We start from the raw sequence: 12,634 nt of genomic DNA, 5'->3' as shown, positions 1-12,634 counted from the left end.
AGTCCATAGAGTTCAAAGGGCAACCACGGAACACTGATTCAATAGAGGCAAAGGCAGCAAGGAAACTGCATGCTGGGACTTGAAGTCCTGGGCCCAAAGTGACAGCCATTCCTGATGGCTCTTGGTGGCACGCTGACTCACGCACCTTCACCCCCTACTCATACAGGCACACTGGACTGACACAGGACATTTCCAGAACCTGGGATCAGGGAGAAGATGAGGAGACTCCAGGTCTGCCTGTCACCCCTAAGTATTAAGTACCTGCCCTTGACCAGAGAGGTCTGCTAGTACAGACCCAACTCTACTCCTCTGTCACCACGCACAGGATCCTGGGCTGTGGGGCTGTGCTTTTACGCAACGGGAAGGAATAAAGCTGCTGCTTCCCAAATAAGTGTTCTTTCAGCCTTTGCCTCCTCCCCAGACCTCAAGCTCATAAGGTAGATGTTGGAAGAGGGCATCTCAGACAACCAGCACTCAACTAGCTCGCTGTGAGCCTTTCCCACTCAAGTAAGACGTAGCAGACAAACGAGATAAATATGAAATTTTACTCAACACAAGAAAGGGGGAACTAGAATAAAGGTGCCACAAGCAAAGTCAGTGATTGGTTGGTAGCAGGGAACGCTTCCTCTAGAACCAGCGTGGCAGTAAGTAGGCCATATTTCACAGGACTACCACCGACCTCATTCGTTCAGGAGTTACACAGGAATGCCAGTCAGCTCCAGCCACATTCTCCCTCCCCACAAAGCGATGGCCCACTGGGACCTCAGCTCAAGCTCTTGAAACCTCACAGCTACACGTCACGAGGCTCTTGCACAGACACCTGAAACTCTTCGAGGAAGGTTTGCCGATCAGAGGGACGGATCCAGCTCAAACACGTTTCTAGGTAGAGTGGGAGAGACCTGGAGAGCAGGAAAGGCGATGTGAAAAAGTGAAACAGAAAACAGGAGGTTGGGCAGCCTCCCTCCCTTTCACTCCTCATCACCCTCCATAGACCTGAGGATTCCAGGATTCCAACTGCCCCTCAGCCCCAAGCCAGCAAGCCTCACCATGTAGCATCTTCCTGGGGCGACTTAGTTTGGGCCTCCAGCGTCCTCCAGAGAGCAGCAGCTTCATCCCTCCGATCCAGCCGCCACAGGGTTTGAAGCAGGTAAAAGGAAGCATCTTGATTACCTGCAGCCCAACCCCCGAGTACAGTGCCTTAGAACTTGACAGAGCCTTAGGCTTTATTTTATAAAGGGGGAATCTTTGGTCTAAAGAGGGAAGTATCCTGCCCACACTCATACATGGACCAGGTGTGAATCCTATCCCTAGCCCAAGGCCACTGCCTGCACAGTACAAAGGCCTTAGCTGGCCCTGTTCCTATACAACTTGCCTCACTCAGTGCAGTCAGGATCTTTGTGTCTGAGGATGCAGGCGAAACCAGAGAACTCCTAGGAGCCTTGCACATACACCTGTATACGTCTGTGCACACACACTTGGTTTTATCGCTACCTATATACAGCACCTTATGCCCAAGTACCTCCCCCGTGGGCTGCTCTGTCCTGGCACATCTGTGCCTAGCTGCTGCAATGCAAGCATACATACCTGGGCACATCTGCGCACCGAGGAGGAAGTCTTGTAGGGCTTTAGCATCGTGGCCACTTGCTACCCATTCCAGTCCCCGACTGATCAGGGCAGCCGCCCGAAGCTGTTGGAGCGTCACATCAGACCTACACCCCTGCTCGCAGTTGGACGCTGCCCCTAGGGACCAACACCAAAGCCAAGAAGTGTCTCCTCAGCTGCACAGTCACCAACACCCCAGACCCCTCTATCTCTTCCTGTGTCCAGAGTCCCATTCTCTTAAGTCTCCCAGGCTGTTGGTCCGAGACTCATGGAGAGGAACCCACTTCCATCACCACGTCTTCCAGAAAGTAAGAGGAAAGTTGAGTCTAAATTACCTTGTTCTTTGTCCTCAGGCGTGGCACGGAAGAGCAGCTCAAGGCACCTAAAGTAGGACACGGATCAGGGTTGAAGAGGAGTCAACCTCAGGAACCCTGGGGTGAATAGGTGAGAATGGAGCTCACCAACTCAGGTCCCAGCCAGAAAAATCATCGCCCCACACCTTCCCTGGGACCCCGGGGGACTCACCGGCTGAACTCACTAACTGCTTCTTTTTGGGCCCCCAGTTTTGCCCAGGCTTGGCCCTGAAGCAGGTGGGTGGCAGAGACCCAGAGTGGGCAGTGTGGCAGTTCCTTGGTTCCTTTCCTGGCATTTTCCGACAGCAGAGACATCTTGGGAAGCAGAGATGACGTGCGTCTGAGCAGCTCCTCACATACAGTTAAAGCATCCTGGGCTCGGCCGGCCTGGATCAGCGCTGCCGCGGCCTCCAAGAACAGCTCAGGCATACAGGGCCCTGGGGGGCAGGGGAGCGGGGAGAACTGGAGTGGGAAGAGGATGCAGGGTCTTGAAGAGGCATGAGCCACCATGCCCAACCTCTTCACCAGGCCCTGGTGTCATACTGAGACCTGGCCCCCAGAACAAACAGCACAACAGAGAGAAACACAGACAGTAACAGTCCAGTCTCAGAGGGGCTCCTGACCCTTCCAGTTCATTGCAGAGAACCTTGCTGACACACCTACCCTTGACTCTGAGCCGTCCAGCAACAGGGCCAGCAGGTCCAAGTAATGCTCTGCAGCATCTTCTGCCCTGAGGAGTCACACCCATGAGCCTCACCGTGGGGTCCACTGAGAATCTTCTCTCTTGGACAACACAGAGATGCTCAGGGGCTCTGAATGGTAGTGGCGGTTGGCGGTCTTAGGGCTCCAAACCTGCCTCAATGTGGGATCTACACCAGTTACAGAATGGACCGAGAGCTGATGTGGCGCAGCGGGTTAAGCTGCCACCGCAATGCCAACATCTCATATGAGCATCAGTTCAAGATCCAGCTGCTCCGCTCCAATCCAGCTTCCTGCCAACACACCTAGGAAAGCAGCGGAAGATGGCCCCCAAGTGCTTGGGTCCCTGCCACCCATGTAGGAAACCAGCACGGAGTTCCTGGCTCCTGGCTTCAGCCTGGCCCAACCCTGGCTATTGTGGCCATTTGAGGAGCAAACCAATGAATGAACTAGGCAAATTAGCAGGAAGCTGGATCAGAAGTAGAGCAACTGGAACTCGAATCGGTGCTCATATGGGATGCTGGCATTGCAGGCAGCAGCTTAACCTGTTGCACTGCAACACTGGCCTCAAATTGATAAATGTATATGGCCCGTGAATGATGTTATAGATATTCAAATGGCCCTTGGCAGAAAAAAATAAATGGTTCCTTGCCTCTGGTCTTGATGAAGAGTTATCAGTTTGAATCCAGGAGCAAGGCTTTTGCCACTATCTTGGTGAATACCCAATTAACAAGAACAAAAGCAGTCGTATTCCAGGGAAGGCATCAGAAGTAGGAGGAGGAGCTCAGGTGAGCAAGGGGGAACCTCACCTCTCTGTCTGCAGGCATCGGCTTGCTAGCAGGTGCTTGGCCTGGCTCTGTGTGCCACAGTGAAGCGGCGAGGCAGCGTCAGGAAGTGGGAGTAATAACTCTACGTCAATGAGAAGCTGAGGGGCTTCAGAACTGCGTGCAATACTCAAGGCCTAAAAGGGACAGAAAGAAGAGAGGGCACCCAGCATCTCTGAGAGCCACACGTCCTTACACTTGTTTTTTGACCAGACCCACCCAGACACGACACCTCAGGAATCCTCCACCTGGCAGTTCCTTACCTCAACCAGCAGCTCTAGACTCTCCAGCTCTGCTGCTGTGTCCCCCAGTTGCCGATACAACCTGGAGGCCTCCAGAAGTGGAGGACCCAAGTCTGATCCCTCTTTCAGGGCTGCAATCAAGTACAGCAGCGCTCTCTGTGGATGCCCCTAGAGGAGTCGGGGGACACAGGCCTCAGCTACTCTCACGATGCCCATACTGCCTATAATTCCCCCAACCCACCCTAGGACCCTCTTTACCATCTTTCGGAGACAGGTCCCCACCGCCGTATACACCTGGGCCAACAGAGGCCGTGAACACAGACCTGAGGCTGCTTCGTGGAGGCTGCCCAGTGCCTCGGGTAGGCTCCCTGTGTTCAGCTCCTGGAGGCCTGAGGGCAATCAGGTTGTAAGCTCAGAGCAGCCCCAGGGCAGGGGGCATGATGAGGAACAAGAGCCCAGAGGACATGGCGGGGAGCTTGTGAGCCCACAGAACCCTGTAAGCAAGGAACACATGAGTCAGGCTGCTAGCTGACCTTGGCGGTAGGCAAATGCTGTCAGAACAACATCCCTCAAGCCTCGGGCAGTCTGCAGAGTCAGTGGAGCATCCGATTCCTCAGCTGGGGGCCTCCAGGTTTTCAGAAGTAGCAGCAGGTCCTCAGAGGTCCCACTCTGCGGAGAGAAGGACAGTGAAAGGCTTCACGCCTGCAATCAGTCCCTCTCCTCCTTAGTCTCCGGGGTTGGACCTTGAGCTTAAGGGTGCTCCTGATTCCTGCTCCCCTGACTCTAAGACATAAACAGCTGTGGAGCACAGATAAAGGAAGGGAGAAAAACCTGAGAACAGTGAAGATCTATGAGAACATGCGGCAAGGACCATAGAAAAACTGAGGCTGCAGGTTGACTTCAGCAAGATTACAAGATCCCTAACCCTACCCAAATTCATCAAGTTATTTTTAAAAATGCTCCCAAGAAAATTCTCTCTGCTGGGAGACCAACCAGAGGAAATCACTCAAGAGTCCCTGTAAGAACCTAGGTTTTCTTACCACCAACCCAGTGGCCTTCCCAGTTATAATGATGTTAGAGGCTGGAGAGAAGGGAGGAAGGTGGCGACCCTGAGCTCCAGGTCACCTCCCCATTACCTGGCTGCCGTTCAGGGCCTGCAGCAGCAGGGCCAGATCCTGAAGACGGTCAGCACTCAGCCAGAGTGCAGCCTGCAGGCTGACCAGCTGGTGCAAGGCAGGGAGCAACTCCGGCACAAGGCAGGAAGCACGGAGAACAGAGTTCCACAGTTCCATGGGCTCCCTTTCCAACCTCGACCCTGGCTGCTCCTGGATCTCCAGCACTGTGGAGCACATACACATGCGCCTGAGGGGGGACCTCATCCTCCATCTCCCCCCACTTTCCAGCCTCCCCTCTGCAGAAGCCCAGAGGTTATGATGAAAACACCTCAGGTCTGAGAGCACATGGACGACTGCAGAGGGGCATGTCTCTCCACGGAGGGGATGACCTGTGTTGCTCCTCCCACCCCCCTGCAAGGGCTTAAACCAGACTGAAATTGGCCGGTGCGTGGGAGGCCACCTCGGCCCTCACCTCTCTCTAGGCCCCGCTGGATATCCTGGGCCTGATCTTCAGTGAAACTCTGGGCCAGGCTCACCTTCAGGATGACGAAGTTGCAGGTGACAGTCAGCTCCAACTGTAGAACAGGGACAGCCGCAGGGAGCCCTGGAGCAACACACGCTGGTCTCACAGACCGTTCCCCTTTGAAAGATTCCCCAGAGAAGATCACACTCTGAGAGCCCTTACTCCAACTAAAGTGGTCTCAATACAGCTTTGGACAAAGAGTCAGGGAGGGAGCCTGGAGAACTTCATTCTAGAAAGTTCTGGAACCCATTCCTTCAAATGTCTGTGTGTGCACACGTGTGTGTAGGACTCACACATCCAAAGACTGTTCCACCCGAGGGCCCTCTGTGCCTTAAACTGGACACCCTCTCCCTATTCCCTCCTGGGCCCCCAACCCCTAGCCCCAGTAACCATCTCAATCCCAGAAACGCACGGGAGAACCTGACCACCCCGGAGAAGGCCCTGCTTACCCTGCAGGCTGTGGAGGAGCTCTCTGAGCCCTTCCAATGTGTCTTGAGCCAACCGCTGCCGCCTCAGAGACAGACCAGAGCCCTGAGCTACCTGCCAAACGTGGGACGGGTGTCACGGGGGCGCCGTCTTTTTCTCTCTCCTTGCAGCAGTGGCAAGGGATGCATTCCCCATCTGCTAGCTCTCTGGAAAAGGTCCCGCCCAGCCACTGCCCCCCTGGCTGGGGTAAATCCCCACTGGCTGCAAACCTGCTTTCTATGATCGTGGAGCTGCAGAGCGAGGGTCCCAGCAACCGCGTTACCTGGACCTGTCGAACGAGTCGGTTATTCTTGTCCCTCCACAGGTCCAGGCAGCTGGCGCGCGGCTCTGAGGAGCCCGGATCAGTATGGGAGGACATGGTGGCCGAGGCTGGACTCCTGGTGGGATGAGGCTGGCGCGGGCAAAGCCCCTGCCCTAGCAGGGAGGGCCCAGTGCACTCCCGCACTCTGCTGGGCTCCCCTGCTGCCCCCGGGGTCCCCTTGCTAAGCGCCCTCCACGCGCTGCCCACCCTGGCTCCACCCTCGCCTCCGGTTGGCCAGGCCTGCAAATCTCTGGCTGCGGTTGGGCCCCTTCAAGAGCTGGCTCCCGCGGGAAACCGGGAAAACAAACGAGCCCGGACGGACGGGAGCAGGAGCCCCGGGGGCCGGTCTGGACCGGGGGTCGCACGGCGCGGCCTTCGCAGAGGCCCAGCCTCCCGCGGTGGTTGGCGGGAGCCCCCGGCCCGCCCGGCCCGCCGCGCGCCCCCGGGCCGCCCTGTGGGTGTTGGCCTCGCGGCGCGCCGCCTCGCGCGCTGCATGCTGGGAGTCGCAGTGCGGCCGAGAAAGGTTCGTCCGGCGCGGGAAGTGTGTGCCAAAGGTACGAACTGCGGGGACCCTCGTGACCGTCCGGTCTTCGCACTTCAAACACGCACACGCTTTCCACGGGTGCGCACCGCGTGCAGTCGACCGACAGCGCGGCTCTTCGCTTGCGCAGCTTGCACTGCCCCATGGTACCTGCCCAATCCTTTCCGTAGATGGAGCTAGGGTCATTGGCTATCCAGGAACCACCACCACCACCCCACCCCACCTCCGCAAATAAAAGAAAAAATCCTGACCTTACACACGTAAAAGCAACTGAGGGTGGGTCACAAGGTAAACTTAAGAGCCCAAAATATAAACTTAAAAAAAAAAAAAAACCGCAAGAGTCCAGTGCTGTGGCGCAGGAGCTAAAACCTCGCCTGTGGAGCCGGCACTGTGGCGTAGTAGGCTAAGCCTCCGCCTGTGTTGCCAGCATCCCATATGGACGCTGGTTCATGTCCCTTCGGCTGCTCTTCCGATCCAGCTTTCTGCTATGGCCTGGGAAAGCAGTGGAAGACGGCCCAAGTGCTTCGGCCCCTGCACCCGTGTAGGAGACCCAGAAGAAGCTCCTGGATTGATAGGTTCAGCTCCTGTTGTAGCAATTTTTGGAGTGGATGGAAGACTTCTCTGTCTCTCCCTCTCTGTAACTCTGCCTCTCAAATACATACATACATACATACATCTTAAAAACCTCAACATGCAGCACCAGCATCCCACATGGGCTCCAGTATGAGTCCTTGCTGCTACGCTTCGGATCCAGCTCCCTGCTAACGCACCTGGGAAAGCAGAGGAGCAAGACCCTAGCCCTTGGGCCTCTGCGCCTATGCAGAAGACCTGGAACAAGCTCCTGGCTCCTGGCTTCAAATGGGCTCAGTTCTGGCCATTGCAGCCATTTGGGGAATGAACCAGTGGATGGAGAACCTCTCCTTCTCTCTCACTGTCTCTACCCCTCTCTGTAACTCTTTCAAATAAATAAAATAAATCTTTAGGAAAAAAGAACATCTTTATGACCTTGGGCTTGGCTACAAGTTCTGATACACAACATTAAAAGCATGAACAATAAAATCAGTCGGATCTCATCAAAGTTTAAAACTCGTGCTACTGAAGAGGCAGTTAGGCTGTGACCAGAGACAAGGGAGAGAGACAAGACCACCGAGGTTTCCTAATCTCTATTTACTGTACCCCTGTTCCAGCTCCTCATAAGTATTGGCATCCAAATCTGTGTTCTCCATAGCGTTGATGTGTCTGGGTAGGTGTCAGTTTTCTGTAAACCATTCCCCATAAGCCTGGTCTCAAGTTCCTCACAGGTGGTCCTGAGTCCAACAGGCTGCAGCTAAGCCCACCAATGCTGTACTGTTAATGCATGATGCTGATGAACCTATAAATATTGTAATAAACCTGGATGGGATGCCCAGTCTTGGGCAGTAATTCCACTGTGCCCATCGACGGTATTAAACTGTTTCTGCCCATCCTGCATCTCTGTCTCTCCCTCTGTAACTGTGCCTCGCACATACATACATACATACATAAATCTTAAAAACCTCAGCCTGCAGCACCAGCATCCCATATGGGCACCAGCCGGCGTCTGGTGCCTGTCTGCACTAAGGGAATTTCTTCAATCCAGCTTTCTGTAACAGTACAAAGACAACATTAAGGAAATTCAAAGAAAAGCCACAAGGTGGGAGGATTTGTAAATCCTAACATCTCCTAAGGAGGAATAAAATTCTGAAAGCTCAGTAATAAAAGATTTTGAAAACAATTTTTATTGATGCGTTGGGGCTCAGGCCTTGACTGTGTACTTCCACAGAGGGAACAGCCACTCCTGCTGCTGCTGCTTCTTGGTCTTCAGGTTCTCCTCCTGCTTGTTGAGCCGGTAGCTTGTACTTCTTGCCCTTGTAGAATTTCCTGAAGTTTTCTTTCTGGGACTGGCTAATGATAGTGAGAACACCAGCGATGGATTCGTGGACAACTCAGACCTTGGAGAGCTTGGACACTGCACCATCTGTTACTTTGGCGACGCGCAGCTGGGACGGCTCCACCTTCAGGTCATCCAGCTGTTTCAGCAGCTCCCTTTCTTCACGCCGCAAAGGTCCCGAGCCTTGATCTTGGCCATGACTGAACAAGACTTGCAGCCACCACCACTCAACAATTTTTTTTTTTTATTTGACAGATAGAGCTAGACAGTGAGAGAGACAGAGAGAAAGGTCTTCCTTGTGTTGGTTCACTCCCCTAATGGCCGCTATGGCCAACCCTGTGCCGATCTGAAGCCAGGAGCCAGGTGCTTCTTCCTAGTCTCCCATGCAGGTGCAGGGGCCCAAGCACTTGGGCCATCCTCCACTGCCCTCCCTGGCCACAGCAGAGAGCTGGACTGGAAGAGGAGCAGCCAGGACTAGAACCTGGTGCCCATATGGGATACCGGCGCCGCAGGCAGAGGATTAACCAAGTGAGCCACGGCGCTGGCCCCCAACAATTTTAATACATACAAAAACCTGCCACCCATGTGGGAGAACAGGATGGAACTCCTAGGGGGTTCCTGAATTTAGCCTGGTCCAGCCCTGGCTGTTGTGAGCATTTGGAGAGTGAACCAGCAGATGGAAGATTCTCTCTCTCACATGCTCTTTCAAATAAGTATATAAATAAATATATTTTTAAAAAGATGTAAAAAAAGCTGAATAGGCTAGCATTGTGGCACAGCAGGTTAAGCTGCTGCCTGTTATGCCAGAATTTGGCAATAAATGAATATTTAATAATAATAATAATAAATAAAAAAAGATGGACAGTAATTTCACACACACAAAAAAGATACCAGAAGCACACAGGGGCCAGTGTTGGGGCCCAGTGGGTAAAGCCAATGCTTGCAATGCCTACATCCCATATGAGTGCCAGTTCAAGTCTCAGCTGTACCATTTCCCATCCAGCCCCCTACTAATATGCCTGAGAAAGTAGCAGACGAAAGTACTTGGGGCCCTGCCACCCATGCAGGATAACAGGATGGAGTTTCTGGCTCCTGGCTCCTGCCTGGCCTGGCCCTGGCCATTGCAGACATTTGGGGAGCAAACCAGCAGATGAGAGAGCCAGCGCTCTCTCTTTGTGAATCTGCCTTCAAATAAATCAATATTTAAAAGGAAAATGAAGCACATAAAAACATGGATTTCAACATCATTCACTATTAAGAGAAATGCAAATTTAAACTCCGAGATACCATTGTACACATGTATACACATAGAATAGGGGCAGCAATTGTGACACAGCCAGGTAAGCTTACACTTGGAATGCCCACATCTCATAGCAGAGCACCTGGTTCAAGTCCCAGCTACTCAGGTTCCTGATGATGCTTCTGGGAGGTGGAAAATGATGGTTCAAGTACTTGGGTCCCTGCCATCCACGTGGGAGATCTGGATTGAGTTCCTGGCTCCTGGCTTTGACCTGTCCCTGTCCTGCCTGTCATGGGCATTTTGAAGAGTAAACCAGCAGATAGGAGCTCTCTCTGCCTCTCAAGTAGACAAAAGATAACTTTAAAAACAGTAAAAAGACAAGTAATCCAATAAAAAAAATAGGAAAAGAATCTGGACATTTCTTCAAAAGCACAGGAAAAGATACACAATCAACAAACCAAAACCACAAGCCAAATACACAGTGGGTGTATTACTTCACACCTACTAGGATGATTGGAATCAAAGCTAGATAACAGCCGGCGCCGTGGCTTACTTGGCTAATCCTCCACCTGCGGCACTGACACCTCGGGTTCTAGTCCCAGTTGGGGCACCGGATTCTGTCCCAGTTGCTCCTCTTCCAGTCCAGCTCTCTGCTGTGGCCCGGGAAGGCAGTGGAGGACGGCCCAGATGCTTGGGTCCCCGCACCCGCATGGGATACTGGGAGGAAGCACCCTGCTCCTGGCTTTGGATCGGCGCAGCGTCGGCCATAGTGGCCATTAGGGGAGTGAACCAACCGAAGGAAGACCTTTCTCTCTATCTCTCTCTCACTGTCTATAATTCTGTCTAATAAAAAAATTTTTTTTAAAAAAGGTAGATAACAAGGGTGAACATTTGGCCTAGCAGTTAAGATGCTGCTTGGGATGCATATATCCCACATCTGGGTATCTGGGTATCTGGTTTCAAGTTCAGGCTCCACTCCCAATTCCAGCTTCCTGGGAAGGCAGCAGCTGATGGCTCAAGTACTTGGGTTTCTGCCACTTACTTGAGAGATCTGGATTTGAGTTCCTGACTCCTGATTTTGGCCTGGGCCAGCCCTGGCTACTGCAGGTGTTTGAAGATCAGTCAGTGAATGGGAGATATCTCTTTATCTGCTTCTGTGCCTCTCAAATAAATACATACATACTTAAATAAATAAATGGTTTTTAAAGACATAAGTATTAACATGAATATAGATAAATCTGAATCAACATACACTGCTGATGGGAATCTAACATAGTTCAGGAACTTTAGAAAACACATTGGCAGGGGCTGGCATTGTGGCACAGTGGGTTAAATTGGGACTTGTGTCACCTGTACCAAATCCAGCTTTCTGTTAATGTGCCTGGGAAAGCAGTGGAAGATGGCCCAACCTTGGGGCCCTGACACCTATGTTGGAGACCAGAATGGAGTTCCAGGCTCCTGGCTTCAGCCTGGCCCAACCCGGGCTATTGCGGCCATTTGAGAGAGAAATCTCTATCTCCTTCCAGTGAATAGAAGATCTGTCTCTTCCTCTCTGTAACTCTGCCTTTCAAATATATAAATAAATCTTGAAAGAAAGCAGAATGGCAATTCTTTAAAAGATTAAACAGAGTTATTATATGACCCAGCAATTCCATAGTTTACTACTAGGTATATACCCAAGAGAAATTAAAACATTTCAAAACAGAGGGGGACATTTGGCACAGTGGTTGAAAAGTGCTTGGGACAGCTGCCTCTCATATCACAGTGCCAGTGTTCAAGTCCCAACTCCACTTTCAATCCCAACTTACTGCTGATGTGCACTGTGGGAGGCAGATGACAGCTCAAGCGGTTGGTTCCTGCCACCCACATGGGAGTCCCAGATTGAGTTCCAGGCTCTTGGCTTCAATCTGGCCCAGCCCAGCCATTGTAGGCATTTGGGGAGTTAGCCCGCAAATGAAAAATCTCTGTCTTTGTTTTTGTGTATTTCTACCTTTCAAATAAAAAAAAAAAAAATTAAAACAGGTATAAGCAAAAACTCGTATGTAAATGTTCACAGCTGCACTGTTCCTAACATAAAGGTGGAAACCCAAATTCCACAAATGGATGACTAAATAAGCAAAATGTGGTGTATCTGTGCAATGAATTATTATTACAGGTAAGCCATAAAAAGGAACGAGAAACCCATGATACATGCTGCAACAGGGATGACCTTTGAAAACATTAGGCTGTTAAAAAAAAAAAAAAAAAAGCCTGACAGAAAAGGCCATATATTGGGGCAAATGTGGCATAGTAGATTAGACCACAACTTGCAATGCCTTCATCCCCTATCAGAGTCCTGGTTCTGAGTCCCAGCTGCTCCTCTGATCCAATCTCCTGCCGTGTACCTGGGAAGGTAGCAGAAGATGGCCCAAGCACTTGGGTTCCTGTCACCCATGTAGGAGACATTATGAAGATCCTGGCTCCTGTCTTCATCCTGGCCCAGATCTGGCTGTTGCAGCCACTTGGGGAGTGAACCAGGGGATGGAAGATCTCTTTTCTCTCTGTAGCTCCTTCTCTGTTGATCTGCCTTTCAAATAAACAAATACGTATTATAAGAGGCCACATATCGTATGATGCCCCTTTTATGAAGTATCTATAGAGACAGAGATAGAAAGCAGATTAAGATGTCAGATGTTAAAGGAAGAAAAGGGAAAGACTGCCTAATGGGTATAGTTTCTTTTTCTTTTTTCAAGATTATTTTCATCTTATATGAAAGGCAGAGAGATGGAAGGCAGGAAGATAGAGAAATAGATCTTCTAC

General features: G+C 51.7%; 1 protein-coding gene and 1 pseudogene across 1 annotated transcript; both read right to left on the bottom strand.

The window, feature by feature from the left end:
* Nucleotides 1-531: 531 nt before the first annotated feature.
* On the bottom strand, nucleotides 532-6,561 carry FANCG (FA complementation group G). Its single transcript, XM_062208025.1, has 14 exons — nucleotides 6,107-6,561; nucleotides 5,808-5,898; nucleotides 5,308-5,439; nucleotides 4,857-5,059; nucleotides 4,254-4,389; nucleotides 3,979-4,109; nucleotides 3,742-3,888; nucleotides 3,464-3,615; nucleotides 2,619-2,685; nucleotides 2,128-2,417; nucleotides 1,938-1,984; nucleotides 1,585-1,740; nucleotides 1,047-1,170; nucleotides 532-899 (listed from the first exon to the last, which is right to left on the bottom strand). Exons 1-14 carry the CDS (start codon nucleotides 6,200-6,202, stop codon nucleotides 791-793), a joined length of 1,881 nt encoding a protein of 626 aa, XP_062064009.1. The 5' UTR covers nucleotides 6,203-6,561; the 3' UTR covers nucleotides 532-790.
* Nucleotides 6,562-8,453: 1,892 nt separating this feature from the next.
* Nucleotides 8,454-9,005, bottom strand: LOC133771751 (large ribosomal subunit protein uL29-like; annotated as a pseudogene).
* Nucleotides 9,006-12,634: the final 3,629 nt, after the last annotated feature.

Source organism: Lepus europaeus, chromosome 12 (genome assembly GCF_033115175.1).
Source record: "Lepus europaeus isolate LE1 chromosome 12, mLepTim1.pri, whole genome shotgun sequence".
Taxonomy (NCBI): Eukaryota; Metazoa; Chordata; class Mammalia; order Lagomorpha; family Leporidae; genus Lepus; species Lepus europaeus.
Note: the sequence above shows the minus strand (reverse complement) of the source record. Positions and strands in the feature narration are given on the sequence as shown.

Excerpts from the sequence above, each read along its gene's own strand:
- FANCG (XM_062208025.1), bottom strand. The coding sequence starts at position 6,202 with ATGTCCTCCCATACTGATCCGGGCTCCTCAGAGCCGCGCGCCAGCTGC. Across the intron at positions 4,110-4,253 it reads AGCATTTGCCTACCGCCAAG|GCCTCCAGGAGCTGAACACA; the intron begins GTCAGCTAGCAG and ends GATTGCCCTCAG. Across the intron at positions 3,616-3,741 it reads GTCTAGAGCTGCTGGTTGAG|GCCTTGAGTATTGCACGCAG; the intron begins GTAAGGAACTGC and ends TGTCCCTTTTAG.